Raw genomic sequence first — 13683 nt, 5'->3', positions numbered from 1 at the left:
GAGGAGTATTTAAGGAGGGACGGGAACGAGAACGGGACGGAACTTTTTGTAACCTAAAAAGAAGAAGGAAAAAGAGAGAGATATAATATAAGAACAGTTTTCGAACTTACGTCAGGAGTGCCTATTTACATTACTCCTTTTTGTCTCAAATCTTGGAATCTTTAGTTTGTCATTTCATCCTCATACACTTCTAACGCAGGTTTACTTCTACAAATTCTTATTGTTTAATCATTGGGTCTGAGCCCATAACTATTCTTGGGTTCAGGTGCAATTGTGCACTTACAGCATGTATTCACCACCATGTCTCACACACACAGATATTGAACCTAAATACTCTTGTCCCACTTTTTGAAAAGAAAAACAATATTATTATTTGTACATACCACACATGTTGTAGTGATGACAAAGCTTTACGTGAAGAAAGCCTAACAGAGACAAAACAAAAACGACAAAGCTTAGAGCTTCAAATGGAATAAAAAAAATAAAAAATAAAAAAAAAGCACAAAGGATACTACAGCTTCTGATTTTCCTCAACTGCAAGAGCCCACAATCAAATCAAATCAAATCAAATCAGTGGAGGCATGTCCCTATTGAAAAAATCAGCCAAGTGTTTGATCAAATCCCTAGCTTTCTCACATTTCAAATCAGACAAATGAAACCCATGATCCTCCCCTTCTATTTCTTCAATCTCGACCACACCCATCCATCCACTCCTACTCAATGCCTCATAAAAAAGACACCCTCTTATCCCTGAATATATCCTTCTCAGCCACACACACGAAAACCCTCCTGCACCCCAACTGGGCCAAGCCAGGTGCACCCTCTGCCACCGGGTTAGCCCATGGGTCATCATTATCTGGTTGGGCTGGGCACACAAATGGCCACAACCGATCCACCAAGGCCTTCCTACTTGGGTTTTGGGCCTCTGACCCAATAGGGTTCGAACCCCAAAAAAATGGGTGGACTAAAGCAACCCCAAGAAGGTCCATCTTAAGCCCAAATTGAGCCTGGGCCTGGGTCTCTCCAACCTTCATAGCCAAATTATAAGCAACATTAGCACCACTACTTTCTCCAGCTAAGCACACTCTCTCAAAATCCACATGCTCATTCAACCAAGCCTCAGGCCCACCATTGTTACAATGGGACTCAACCCATTGTAAAGCAGCCCAAGAATCCTCGTATGCAGCTGGAATTGGGTGTTCAGGGGCTTTCCTATAATTCACTGAGATTGCAACAACGTTAGCTTCAGATACAAGAGTGTTAACATAGTTGTAGTACTTGGAAGTGAATGGGGAAGAGAGACAAAAAGCACCACCATGGAAGTAAACAAGTAGAGGAAGCTTTTGGTTTGGATTGGCAACTTTTGTAGGGAGGTAAAGGCGAGCGGAGATAGAGATATTGGATTTGGATAGGATTGTTATGTCTTTGGATGTGACACCTGATATGGTATCATTTGATGCTGGAACAAAATCAGTTTCTACTAACCTTTCTACATGACCATCTTTGTAGATTCGTATCATTCCGGGAAGCTCTTGAGCTATTTCTGCTTTGCTTGAGTCCATGGATGATGAATGAGAGAGAGACAGGAGGAAGTGTGTTGTGAGTTTTGAGTTGTTTCTCCTCCTCTCGTTTGTGCCTATGGACATATACGACTTTCACTTGGTCATTGGTCTTTGAATGCTAGCTAGCTAGTTAGTTGATTTTTGGACCTTGCTGATGGTATGTTGACTTTTTCTTCTTATCATGGAATAGTCAAAGATGGCTTTCTTCTCAAGGTCATTTCAGTCTTCATCAAGTTTTTATCTCTCTGTTTTTTTTTTCCCCCAAAGTGAAAAAAGATTAATATTTCTACAAAACGTGCATCGAAAATGTAGTCATGTTTTGCGTGGCAACTACGTTGAAGTGAGATGAGATTGTGTTGGTACTAGATTATCTAAATTCTAACGTAGAATCAGAATTTTCAACTGCCAGTTGCATAGGAGAAGCGCATATTTGAAGCAGAAAATTGTGCTAGTTATCATCATGATGTCACATTTCACAGAAAATTGTGCTAGTATCATCATGATGTCACATTTCACACATTGGAAGCAAAATGTTTTTGAGGTTTGAAATTCAAAATGAAAGAAGAGGTCTTCTGTATAAAATGTTGTGTCCATGTACTAACTGTTTTTCTAGAGATTGGTTACTGTTGTGAAAGACGTATCAAGGCAAAAGAATACAAGTATTGTACAATATGATCTCAATTGCCAAGCTGTTTCAGTACAAGGACCAAGTATATATGTGGGAATTCGTTAACAAACGGTAAGTATATAGCAATCAAATTTTACACACCTTAGATAATACAAGCAATCAGATCCTGCAGCATTGTGTTAAGGGCCCTCCCTCATCTCTCTCCCATTAGTGACCCAACATGTGGTCTCCAATCAATTGCACAGGTTCTCAATAAAAAGATCCGCAACCAATATATGTGATTTATCAAGTTCATTAAAATAAAATAAAATAATATAAAAGTTACTCCAGGCAAACACCAATTGAAAAAGAGCTAAGGTTGACAAACACACAAATTCAAGAAACAAGCTAGGAAATGAGAAACACAAACAAATGCAGTGTGAGTTAATAAATGTTGATGGTTAGTTTAGAGAAACATCTCATATAGCATGAACCAGTCTTCCCATCGAACTAAAATAAATAAATAAATAAAAAACCTCACACCAAAATTTCAAGTATAAATTTAACATTTAATCAGTAGGAATATTTCTTGAGTTCCTAAAATGAATGAGACAATGACTTTAGCTTAATAACAGCTGAAGTCCAGGTTAATTATTTATTTGGGAGATTAAAGTGTCTCTTAAAGTTCTCTCCATTTTAATTTCATGCACATTGATTCACTGAATTGTTAATGTTCAAATTGTTTAATAAAATGTACCTCACTAGTCACTATTTTAGAATTATGGAAGCATATAAAAGACCTAGATTTGCGAGATTATACAATAATTTATAAGATCAATGGATACAAAACCTATATTTCTAAGCATTGCTGTCCTGGTTTTTAACTCAATACAGAAGGTTATGGAGGCAGTGGGAAGTATAAAAACGTTTGGACCTGATTAGCTCTTGGAAAGGGTAAAGTAATGGAAAAGGAAAATGCTGAATTGCTTAAGAAATCAGATTCCTTGCTTAAGCATTTTTTTACCTTTTTCTTTTCCACTTCCTTCCCCCTTCCTAATCCAAATAGATTGTAAACAGCACCATGAGGCATGAAGAAAAATCAAAACCATCATGCAAAAAATAAACTTAAAAAGTCCTTTTTACTCATTACTGGTTCAAAGAGACATGTTATATGACATCATTAAATTAACAAAAAAAGTATAAAAATCACAAAATTTTAAAACTGTAAAAAAGTACCTAGGAGTTCAAATGAGAGACTTGTGGAGTTGCTGAGACGTAAGAGCAATGAGAGACTGAAGCTTAGCAACAGCATTAGTCTTGCCAGGTGGGCATTTAGAGAGAGAAATGTTCAAAGAGTAAAGAGCCTCATCAAGCTTGGCTGCAGCCAAGGCTGCACGTCCTGCTCTGTAAGCTTCACCCGCCAGTTGGGCACCAAATTGAGGCCTTGGACTCGAATCTGAGCTCTCATTCTTTAATACAGAAGAAGAAGAAGGGGATTCAAGCCTAGCAGTAGCAGGAGCATACTCAAGCTTAGAAATAGCCGTATCAATCTCTGCCATAAGAGCTTTAGGCGTTGCTGGAATAACCTTAACCCCATAAAAAACACTCCACCTGGGATTTTGTTCTCCAGAACCCATCTCAATGTTTTCTTCTTTATCCATATGACTCACACAACACCTATACAAACAAAAACAAAAACAAAAAACCAAAAAAAAAATCATTAGGAATAAGATGACCTAGGTGCATTGTTCCACAAACTGTCACTTTGAATTACAGGTCCCTTGTTGTTTGGTGCAATGAATACCCCATAACCCAGTCCCAAGTTCATTTCACACACATTCACATATCATGCAATAAATTTCACTAGAAAAATATAATGTTTTAATGTCTACACTAGGAAAATATAATGTTGCAATGTTTACACTAGGAAAATATAATGTTGCAATGTTTACAGACACAAAGTCTACAGCCAGCAAGCAGCAAACTAATAAACACCATGTTTGACAGGTGCAACATCACATTGGAGTTTTCATAGATAGATCATGCTTCCAAAAAAAAAAAACATTTGACCAAAATTGTATACAGTGTTTGGGTTAGAGGCACTCAAACCAAGTAAATTCAGAAAAGGATCACAATAAAATCATATCAGAAACTTTCAATGAAACAACATAGCATTTTAGCAACTAATCATTTGCTTCTTTCTTTCATAGTCAATCCATTAGCTTGACAGTGTATACCATACATTAACAATCTAACCATTAGTTAACGCTCTATATTAATAATATTTAAAGAAAGAAAAGAGAAAGATAGAAGTTATTATATAGTGTTCCATTTGTAATTAGTTAACGCTCTTATTCTTAAACCAATTAAAAGTCTACACGCATACTAGTGCTAGTGGGTTCAACTTGGAAATCTTTTAATCAGTTTATATTTACAATGTTGACTATTGAGTTTGATCTAAAAACATGTATTATTATTCCTTCTTCTTCTGCGTCAAATACTGAATCCACAGAGACATTAAATCATATGAGACAATAGAAAATGGAAGAAGTGGAAGAGATAGAGATTGTAATAGTTGGCACAGGCACTTAATATTCATAGATACTTAATATTCACCATTCACTACTTGACTTTTTTACCATTCCATTAGTTATCAGACATATTGTTATAAATTAATACATAGTGAGCAACCAAAGAAAGAAAAATGAAATATGTATTTGTGCTGTGTTGTGTTGTGTTGTGTAGGAAGGGTATTAAAAGTGTGGTATTAGAAAAATCGGAGCAACCTGAGCAGATATCACTACCCGGCCAAATGGTTGGCTTGCTCTTCATCACCTTGGTGTTGTCTCAAACCTCAGGGCTAACTACTCTCCCTTTTCAAGGGTAAACTATACTATGACTATTACTAATACTATTCCCTCCCTCCCTTTAATTTAATTTGAGTGCTTCCATGAGAATACTGATTAGCACTTAGTAACTCACTACATCACAGTTGGACCCATATACTACGAATATAATGATCTTATATCATTCACCAATCAACCAAATAATAAAGTTATAGATCTGATCACGCATACCATAGAGATCCTGAGTGGACTCACCCACTGGATGACTTGCTTTCTAGGCGATTATGACGAAAACATAATTCAGAGTCAACATAATGTTTACATCTTCCTTTTACTGATTTTAATTTACTTTCTTTATCCTTTCTATTATTTGATACTATCATATATCAAATTCACAAATTAACAAAAGAAAAACCAGTTCAAATCCAAGTTTTTATATATTATGCTGTATAGATTTCCATGTTTTCTGACAGTATTAATATTACTCAAATACGAGGGGCAAGATATATGTCTTGCTAATGGCAACCAATAAGAAATACTACTTGAGTAAGTGCTTATAGTTTTGCCATCATTAATGTATGTGCAGATGTAGAGGCCATATCTAAAAAGAATGTTCAGAAATAAATAGATATTCATATCTTGGCCTGGGTAAATTTTTTAGAAAATGAACCATTTATTTATTAATTTTTAAAGTTGAAATTAAAAGAAAAAAACATTATTTCTTTAGAAAGTTACTCAAGACGGATAATGAGTGGGTTTCATCACTTAATTGCAATCATAATGAAAATTAATATTTTTTTAAGTACAAAAATTCTAGAAGGATGGGACAAGAGAGTCAATTGAAGACTCAAGTCCTATCCTACCCAACTATGTAATATACACAAGTCCTTTGAAAGGGGGAATAAAATCAATGATTAGGAACCTTGTAACAGCCTCAGTGATTTGACAAAACTTGACTAGCTGGAGCTAGCTTTTCAAAAACTTGATTAAACCAAACCCGGGAATGTTTTTTTGCAAACGTGAACTAGGTTTTAAGTTACAAAAAGACCAATGTGGCAGAGTTCTAAAAAGTGTGTGTTCATTTATGTGTGTGCTCATCTTTACACACAAGTCAGAATCCTATAAAGATTCACAAAAACAGCACTAACAATACAATACTGACTTCATGTTGCACAGTGACCTATAATATTGTTAATTTTGGTCATATAGCACTAATAGATCTCATAATTATTGACTTTTAAAAGAAAAAATGGTTCTTAACTAGCAAAAAAATGAAAGAAACTCACAGGCTCTTAAACTCTGTTGCTCAAGCATACATATCAAGTTTAAATAATCACAATTTCCCCTCCAGCATACATATCAACTTTAAATAATCAAACATTTTTGTCTCAGCACACAAACAATTGTAGGACCTAGGAAAGTACTCATCACAAAACCATAAAACAAACATCACCAGCTTATAAAGAAGTCTTGATGGCATCTGCTCACTCATTTTCTATGACTTGGAAATCAAGTACAAAAAAGCCCGAATCACAACTCCCCACTTGCAGACATATTAAGATTAAAATTATCAGACATTTTCCGTTCAAGCATACAAAACTAACATCACCAACTTATGAAAAAGTCTTGCTTGGAAATGGGTGGCATCTGCTCAATCACTTTCTATGACCAAAAAAATCAATCAATAACATTCTAATGTTATGACTTATGATGCAAATCCAAAGACACAAGTTAAAAACATTTAATTCCCAGAAAGATGAACTCATGCCAATCACAGGACAAAGCAAAAACCTGCATTATTATCTCCACAACCATATTTAGGTACAATCACCACCAATCTACCTGTCCCATACAAATAAGAGGCATTACCATTGAATAAAAGATTAGTTTTCCCACACAGCATGAACAAAAACTAAACAAGACTGCAGCACAAATTAAAAACAATTGCAATGAAAGTTTCAAACTGCCACAGAGTGAGACTAGGATTTATAATCCTCATGGATACCAAAGCTTCAAAAAGAACACACAAGCCCAATTTAAAAAGAAGTAAAATCAAGCTAGAAATTATATTTATAACTCTTATGATTGTAAGAGAGAATAATGAAAAAAGGAAGAAAAGAGATCATATCACATAATCAAACACGCCAAACCATTTGTTTTCTATGTCCCAAAAAAGTCTGCTTAATGTGGACAAGTTAGGATAGAGATTTTAACACACTCAAAACTGCAAAAGTTGCGTAAAAAAAAATTGAAGAATTCTTTACAAGATCAAAACATTCTAAAGAGCTATGATAAGGGAAAGTTTGATGGCAGAAGTAAAGGCAAGCAACAATAATGGATTGTCCTCTTTTAGAATAAAATCAAATTGATCTAGAAAAGCCAACTTCACTACAACAAATGTGCCCTTAAGAGAGTGTCCACTGTCAAGGAGCAAAATCTATAAAACAAATTGAACAACAAATAGTATAATATAACGTTTGAGGGAATAGGACAATAAACTACTTACTAGAAAAATGCAAAGAAACATGTGTTACTGGTTTACATCGCCAGCCAGCTTATAAAGAAGCATGTGCCACTCAGTGCCCAACTAATACAACTCCAGAATAACAAAAGCTTGAGGATAACAACTTGGTCAGATATTGACTGGTCTACACAGTGCATTCTATGATGAGGAAATCAATCAGCAACAGTCTAAGATAACAAAACCAGTCAGCTAACGATAAGGGAAAAGAAAGTTTAAGTTAGTTAAAACCACATATATATAACGCCTGAAATACACACACAATGCTAACACCAATTTTCATTTACAAAGTAAATTTTTAACTTTTTAAAACTATAATTACCAGACAGCTGACAAAGGAAATGAATGCTTACATATTTATCCTCCTATGTCAGAGAACCAAACTTGACCTTTATGCCAAATTTACTGCAACAAATGCCTTGAAAAGTAGCCAAGCACCAAAATCAATAAAAACAAACTGTACAACCAGGAACATTAAACGCATTTGAGGGAAATAGTATATCAAAAGATATATAAGAGAAATGTAAAATCAAGAGAACAAAAGAAAGAGTTTTTCAATTGTCGCAGTCAATTACACAGCCCAAGCATGATAAAGATGATAAGACATCCACACAAACTCTTCTTCATTTTTTTTTTTTTTTTTTAATTTTTAAGTAAAACTTTTACAAAAACTCTGTTTCTCAAGTACAAGAAAGCCCAAATCATAGTTTTGATGGGAATATCCACGAAATTCCCAAATCTGTGAGATACAAAAAATAGAAAAAAAACATGCACCAAAGAAAAATAATCACACACAAGACACTTGAAGACAGTATTTACATGGTTAGGCAATTTGCCTACGTCCACAGAGTTGCAAAGATTTCACTATTCTCAGGAAAAAAATATAGTGTGGCAGTACAGTTTTCTCTCTCAAAACAACATGAAAACCCTAATCTCCAAAACAACAAAAAATCTCCCATTAAAAATTGTAACAATATTACTTTGGGTCGGGTCATAATCCTGATCAAACACAACTAGGCTCCACAAAGCCCAACAAGTTTCCCTCCAGCATGCAAATCTAGTTTAAATAATCAAACATTTTTGTTTCCACATACAAACAAAGCAATAACCAATTCTCATTTACAAAATGAATTTAAATTCTTGAACACATAATAACCTGCTAGACAACGAGGCAAAGTAAATTTTACATCTTTGTACTCCTAAAAAAGGGAACCAAATCGAGCTATTGCTGCAACATACAGGCCTTCAAAAACTGCCAAGCAACAAAATCCATTATAAATTGAAAAAGGGACATGATCATGCTAAAAGGAGTATTACATTAAAATACTCATAAGCAATACATGAATTCAAGAGAAAACTGTGTATAACCGTGAGACCCTACCAACTCAACTATAGAGCAGACGTAAGGAAGCACAGCCCCACACTTCTCAGGCATTTAAAGAATAGCAAGTCTTTAAAACATGCAGATCTTATATTTTGTAAAGCTGCCAATGACAATAAATTACCATACTGACAAATGCTCCAAAAATCATAAAGAGGTAGAGCAAATAACCAAATTCATGATCGAAATCTCAAGTTCAAAAAAGTTGTGATAAGTTCAAGTAGATGGTAGTAGAAAAAGGAACCAGTGCTAATGTTATAAACTTTGATGCAAATACAAAGACTAAGCTAAAACCATTTAATTCTCCTGGAGCCAAAGTGCAAACTATTGCCAATCACACAACAAAGCAGAAACCTGTATGATTCTATCTCCACAACCAAATTTGGGTCACTATCACCGTCAATCTACCTGTCCCATACAAGTAAGAATGAGTTCCCACATTTGAATAAGAGATGAGTTGTCCCACATAGAATCATCAAAACTAAACAAGACAGGTGTACAATGGGAAAAGAATTACACTGGAAGTTTCATACCGTCACAGGCTGACACTAACAGGAGGAAAAGAGATATTATTGCAAAATCAAACTTCCGCCACAAGTCCAAAAAATATCTGCTTCCTGTAGACATGTAAGGATTGAGATTTAACACACTCCCAAAATTGCAGAAGTTGACAAAAAAAAATTTTGAAGGAAGTACTCATTTCTACAAGATAAATACAATAACGTTGAAATCAGTTTTGCCACTTGTAAACAATCAAAATTAAATTATCAACATTGTGTTTTTAAAACCACAAAGAGAACATCACCAGCTTATAAAGTCACAAGTGTTTCTCAGTGCTCAAATAACAGAGTCCAGAATAAAAAAGACTGAAGACTAACAACTTGGTTCAATATTTACAGGATCAGCCCACTCACTTTCTATGATGAATAAATTGACAATACCTAAGATTACAAATTATGATGCAAGTTCTCCATGTAATTCCCAGAAAACTTAACTCATAAGGAAGCATCAACCTATACTTTAAAGGCATTTAAATAGCAGACATGTTTAAAGCAAGCTACTGTTATCTTACATGACTACAAAAAGACAATAAATCACCATATTGACCAAAGCTCCAAAAAACATAAGAGGTTTTAATGAATAATGAATTAATCAATTATCTTAAATTCTAAAAAGTTGTAATAAGTTCAAGTAGATGGCAGTAACAAACATGCTGAGCAGTGCTAGAATCAGTTAAAACTGCAGAAATGCAGCCTAAAATACACACACTACAAATATCAGCCACCAAACAATAAGGAAAAGGAATATTTACTCATCTTTGCAGCAATAAACACCTTAAAAACTGCCAAGTACCAAAATCACAAAAATAAATCAAAATGGAACAGGATCATGTTAAAGGGAAAAACTTCAAATACTAAACAAAAGGTGAAAAGGTACAAGAAAGACATAAGATGTTACACAGAACCTGTTGCTCCAGTATATAGTTTTGAAATCTTCAGACTAATAACAAACTTGGTTCAACATGGGATGCATCTGGCTACTCCAATTCAGTAACGAAAATATCAATTAAAAAAATCTAAGATATCCAGAGACAAACTTAAATCCATGTAATTCCAAGAAAGCTTTAAAATCCACTTGGAAACCCAAGCCTAGAAAAGCAATCACAGGCCATACTATTAGAAAGTATTAAATCAAAATAATTGTAGGAGACAAAAACAAAAATAGGAGGAAAAGAGATCTTATTGCCAAATCAACTCTGCTACTTAAACTGCCCAAAGGGGGGAAAAATCCAACTTCCTGTGACCAATAAATAGCAATGCCAGATTAAATCCAAATTAGATATGGAGCAAGTATCACAAAAAGCAGAGAATAACATTAGAAACAAAACACTAAGACAATAAGAAGCACGATCGAAATCCCTGGTCACCCAATGAATAGGAATTCAAAAATACCATAATCTAATACTTAAACCTCCTCCACTCAAATGAAGAAGAAAATTTAGATCTATCTCTCCTTCCAGAAAACAATGCCAAGAAATGGCTGATGAACTAAAAAATATATGTACAAGCAGAAACAATATACTTCAATTTTAAGTATTAGAAAAATTAATCAAAAGAGAATAGAGGTAGCCATCCAGAATGCCCAGATTGAGGATTTCAAGTCCTAACAAGTTGCGATAACTGCAAGCAAAAAGCAGAAGAAAAAGGGAACAGGATGAACATGCCAAGTAGTTCTGTAATTAGTTTAAATTATGCAAAAGCAGAATCAAATACCCACAATCCAAGCACCCTATTTCTTTCACAAAGTGACTTCAAGTTTTTAGTATCATATATACCAAGCCAACCAACAATAAGGGAAAGAAAAAATTGCATATTTGGGCTCAAGAGAACAAAATTGAACTAGAAAAACCGACTTTACACCAACACGTCTGAAAAAAGCTCCCAAGGACCAAAACCTAAAACATATGTCAAACAAGTAATAGGATCAAGTTTGAGGAAATGGCATATTAAAAGACTCATAAACGAAATATGAGATCAAGAAAAAATTTAAAATTTCCTCTTCAGTAGACATATCAAGATAAAAATTGTCTTTGTCCTCACCTGCATACAAAGAATTGCAGGAAATATGAAAGTATTCATCACAAAAGAAAAAAATAAACATCATCCACCCGTAAAGAACTTTGCATACTTACGCAACTCTTGTAGAAAACCAAAATCGATCTATACAGAAGTTTGCTGCAACAGAACCTTAATAAAAATAAAAAACCGCAACAAAATCAATACAACAAATGGAAAAAGGAACTAGTATTACTTTCAAGGGAACAATATATTGGAAGACATGTGCAAAAAGTGAAATCAAGAGAACAAGAGAAGACTTTTTAAATTTTAGACCCATCTTTACCAGCCAAACAACAACAAGGGAAAGGAAACTTTACATATTTATGCTCCCATAGAAGGAACAAACTAATCTACAGAAGCTTGCAACAACAAATACCTTTACAAAGTCATTCCTTGACTCTTGTTAATCTGCCGGTCCCTCGACAAATAGCTTAAAAAGACCCCATGCACCGAGTCATTACTAGAAAGCCTAACTCATGCCAATAACAATAGGATGAAGCAAAAAACTGTATCATTTTCCCTCGGCAACCATATTAAGGTCATGATCTTTGTTAATCTACCTGTCCCCCAACATCAGGAGGCATTACCACAATCAAACTGAATAACCAAATTGTAAGCAAGAGAAGACAAAGAAACAAGAAGAAATGCAAGAAAAATTTCAAGCCCTCACTAGACGCAACGTGAATTTACGGCTGTCTGTTCAGGAAACCAAACCCTAAGTTACAGGCCCAAGCATTAGAAAGAATCAAAACAAGCCAAAAAAATTTTAATTCTTATAATTGCAAAAGAGAATAATGAAAGCAGGAGGAAAAGAGGGCTTATCACCAAATGAAATTCAGTTTCATAAGCTGTTAAACCCAAAAAAGACCCAGATCCTGTAAACAAACGAAGAATAGAATTTTAACATGTGAATTTCATAAGTTGCAAAACAACAAATGAAAGAACTATATATTTCAAAAGAAATTAAAACAAGGCAAAAGTATTTAAGTTCACATGATTGCAAAAGAGAATAATGAAAGCGGGAGGAAAAAAGAGATTATCACCTAATCAAGCTTGGCTGCTTAAGCTACCAAGCACAAAAAAAAAAATAGCAATTCTAGTAGAGACATATAAGGAATATATTTTTAACATGCACAAAGAATCACAAGAGTTGCCAAACAACAAATGAAAGAACCACTACATTTCAAAGAATGCAACAAATTTAGAGATAAATCCTTCTAACTCAAAAAGCCTAGCTCTTCTTAGTTGCCAAGATATTGGGGGACAAGGAAATAAATTAGCAACAATCCAAGCAAACAAATTACGATGCATACCAATGAACTCCTAGAAAGCCCAACTAATGCCAAGAGAAGAGAAAGCAAAGCTTTCCAACATCAACCATACTCAGGTTGCATTATGATTATAATTCTGGCCAACACCAATAAGAGGCATTGACTGATTAAGCTCTGAATTCATTATTGAGGCTGCCAACAGATAATGACCAAAAATGAAATAAGACAGCAAGACAAAGGGAGAAGAACTGCAATAGAAATTTCAAACCCACACTTCGCAAGACTAAGAATTATCATCCTTCTCGAAAATGAAACCTAGGAAATTCAGTCACAAACCCAAGTATTAGAAAACAACAAGAATGTATCCTTATTATTCTTATGCTTGAAGGAGAGAAAAACAAAAGGGAAGAAAAGAGAATTTATCTCAAAATCAGACTCAGCTGCTTAAGCTGTGAAGTACAAGAAAAAATATATCGTTTCCTGCATACACAATGTGACAACCGAAACTAGAAATAGAGTTGCTAACACAATATAACTAGGCTCCATTATAAGCAAGAAAACATCAATAGAATCAAGACAAGAAGAAAGATGCACAAGTATTATATGAAAGCTCAAACCCTTTGTGTTCCTGACATTGACCTCCTACATGAGAAAAATGAAAAACACAGAAATCCAGCTAAATAGTTTAGAACAAATTTAAATTATAAGATTTTTTTTCATTTTAAGGAAAAAATAATAAATAATAAAGAGCAAGACTACTCAGAAGCTTGTTTCATCGAGAAGGCAACAAAACAAAATCAACCCTAGCTAAAGTACCGCAAATGCATTACCACTTAAATTAAATAAAACCTGACAACACTAACTCAGAAGACATTCA

At 34.4% G+C, this 13683-nt stretch overlaps 1 protein-coding gene and 1 pseudogene across 2 annotated transcripts; both read right to left on the bottom strand.

The window, feature by feature from the left end:
* Positions 1 to 303: 303 nt before the first annotated feature.
* Positions 304 to 1686, bottom strand: LOC142622006 (putative carboxylesterase 2; annotated as a pseudogene).
* Positions 1687 to 3257: 1571 nt separating this feature from the next.
* Positions 3258 to 8007, bottom strand: LOC142639040 (uncharacterized). Of its 2 annotated transcripts, none has more exons than XM_075813135.1 (3): positions 7890 to 8007; positions 7522 to 7706; positions 3258 to 3846 (listed from the first exon to the last, which is right to left on the bottom strand). In XM_075813135.1, the coding sequence occupies exon 3, from the start codon at positions 3828 to 3830 to the stop codon at positions 3414 to 3416; it is 417 nt and encodes a 138-aa protein (XP_075669250.1). In that variant the 5' UTR covers positions 3831 to 3846; positions 7522 to 7706; positions 7890 to 8007; the 3' UTR covers positions 3258 to 3413. The 2 variants fall into 2 exon arrangements, with proteins under 2 accessions (XP_075669250.1, XP_075669255.1); XM_075813140.1 differs by having other exon boundaries at positions 7522 to 7677; positions 7890 to 7959.
* Positions 8008 to 13683: the final 5676 nt, after the last annotated feature.

The sequence above is a fragment of the Castanea sativa genome, chromosome 1, assembly GCF_040712315.1.
Source record: "Castanea sativa cultivar Marrone di Chiusa Pesio chromosome 1, ASM4071231v1".
Lineage (NCBI taxonomy): Eukaryota > Viridiplantae > Streptophyta > Magnoliopsida > Fagales > Fagaceae > Castanea > Castanea sativa.
The sequence above is the reverse complement of the archived record's forward strand: the minus strand, read 5'-3'. Positions and strand labels throughout refer to the sequence as shown.

Bases quoted from the DNA above. Each gene is read 5' to 3' on its own strand.
- LOC142639040 (XM_075813135.1), bottom strand. From the start codon at position 3,830: ATGGATAAAGAAGAAAACATTGAGATGGGTTCTGGAGAACAAAATCCC.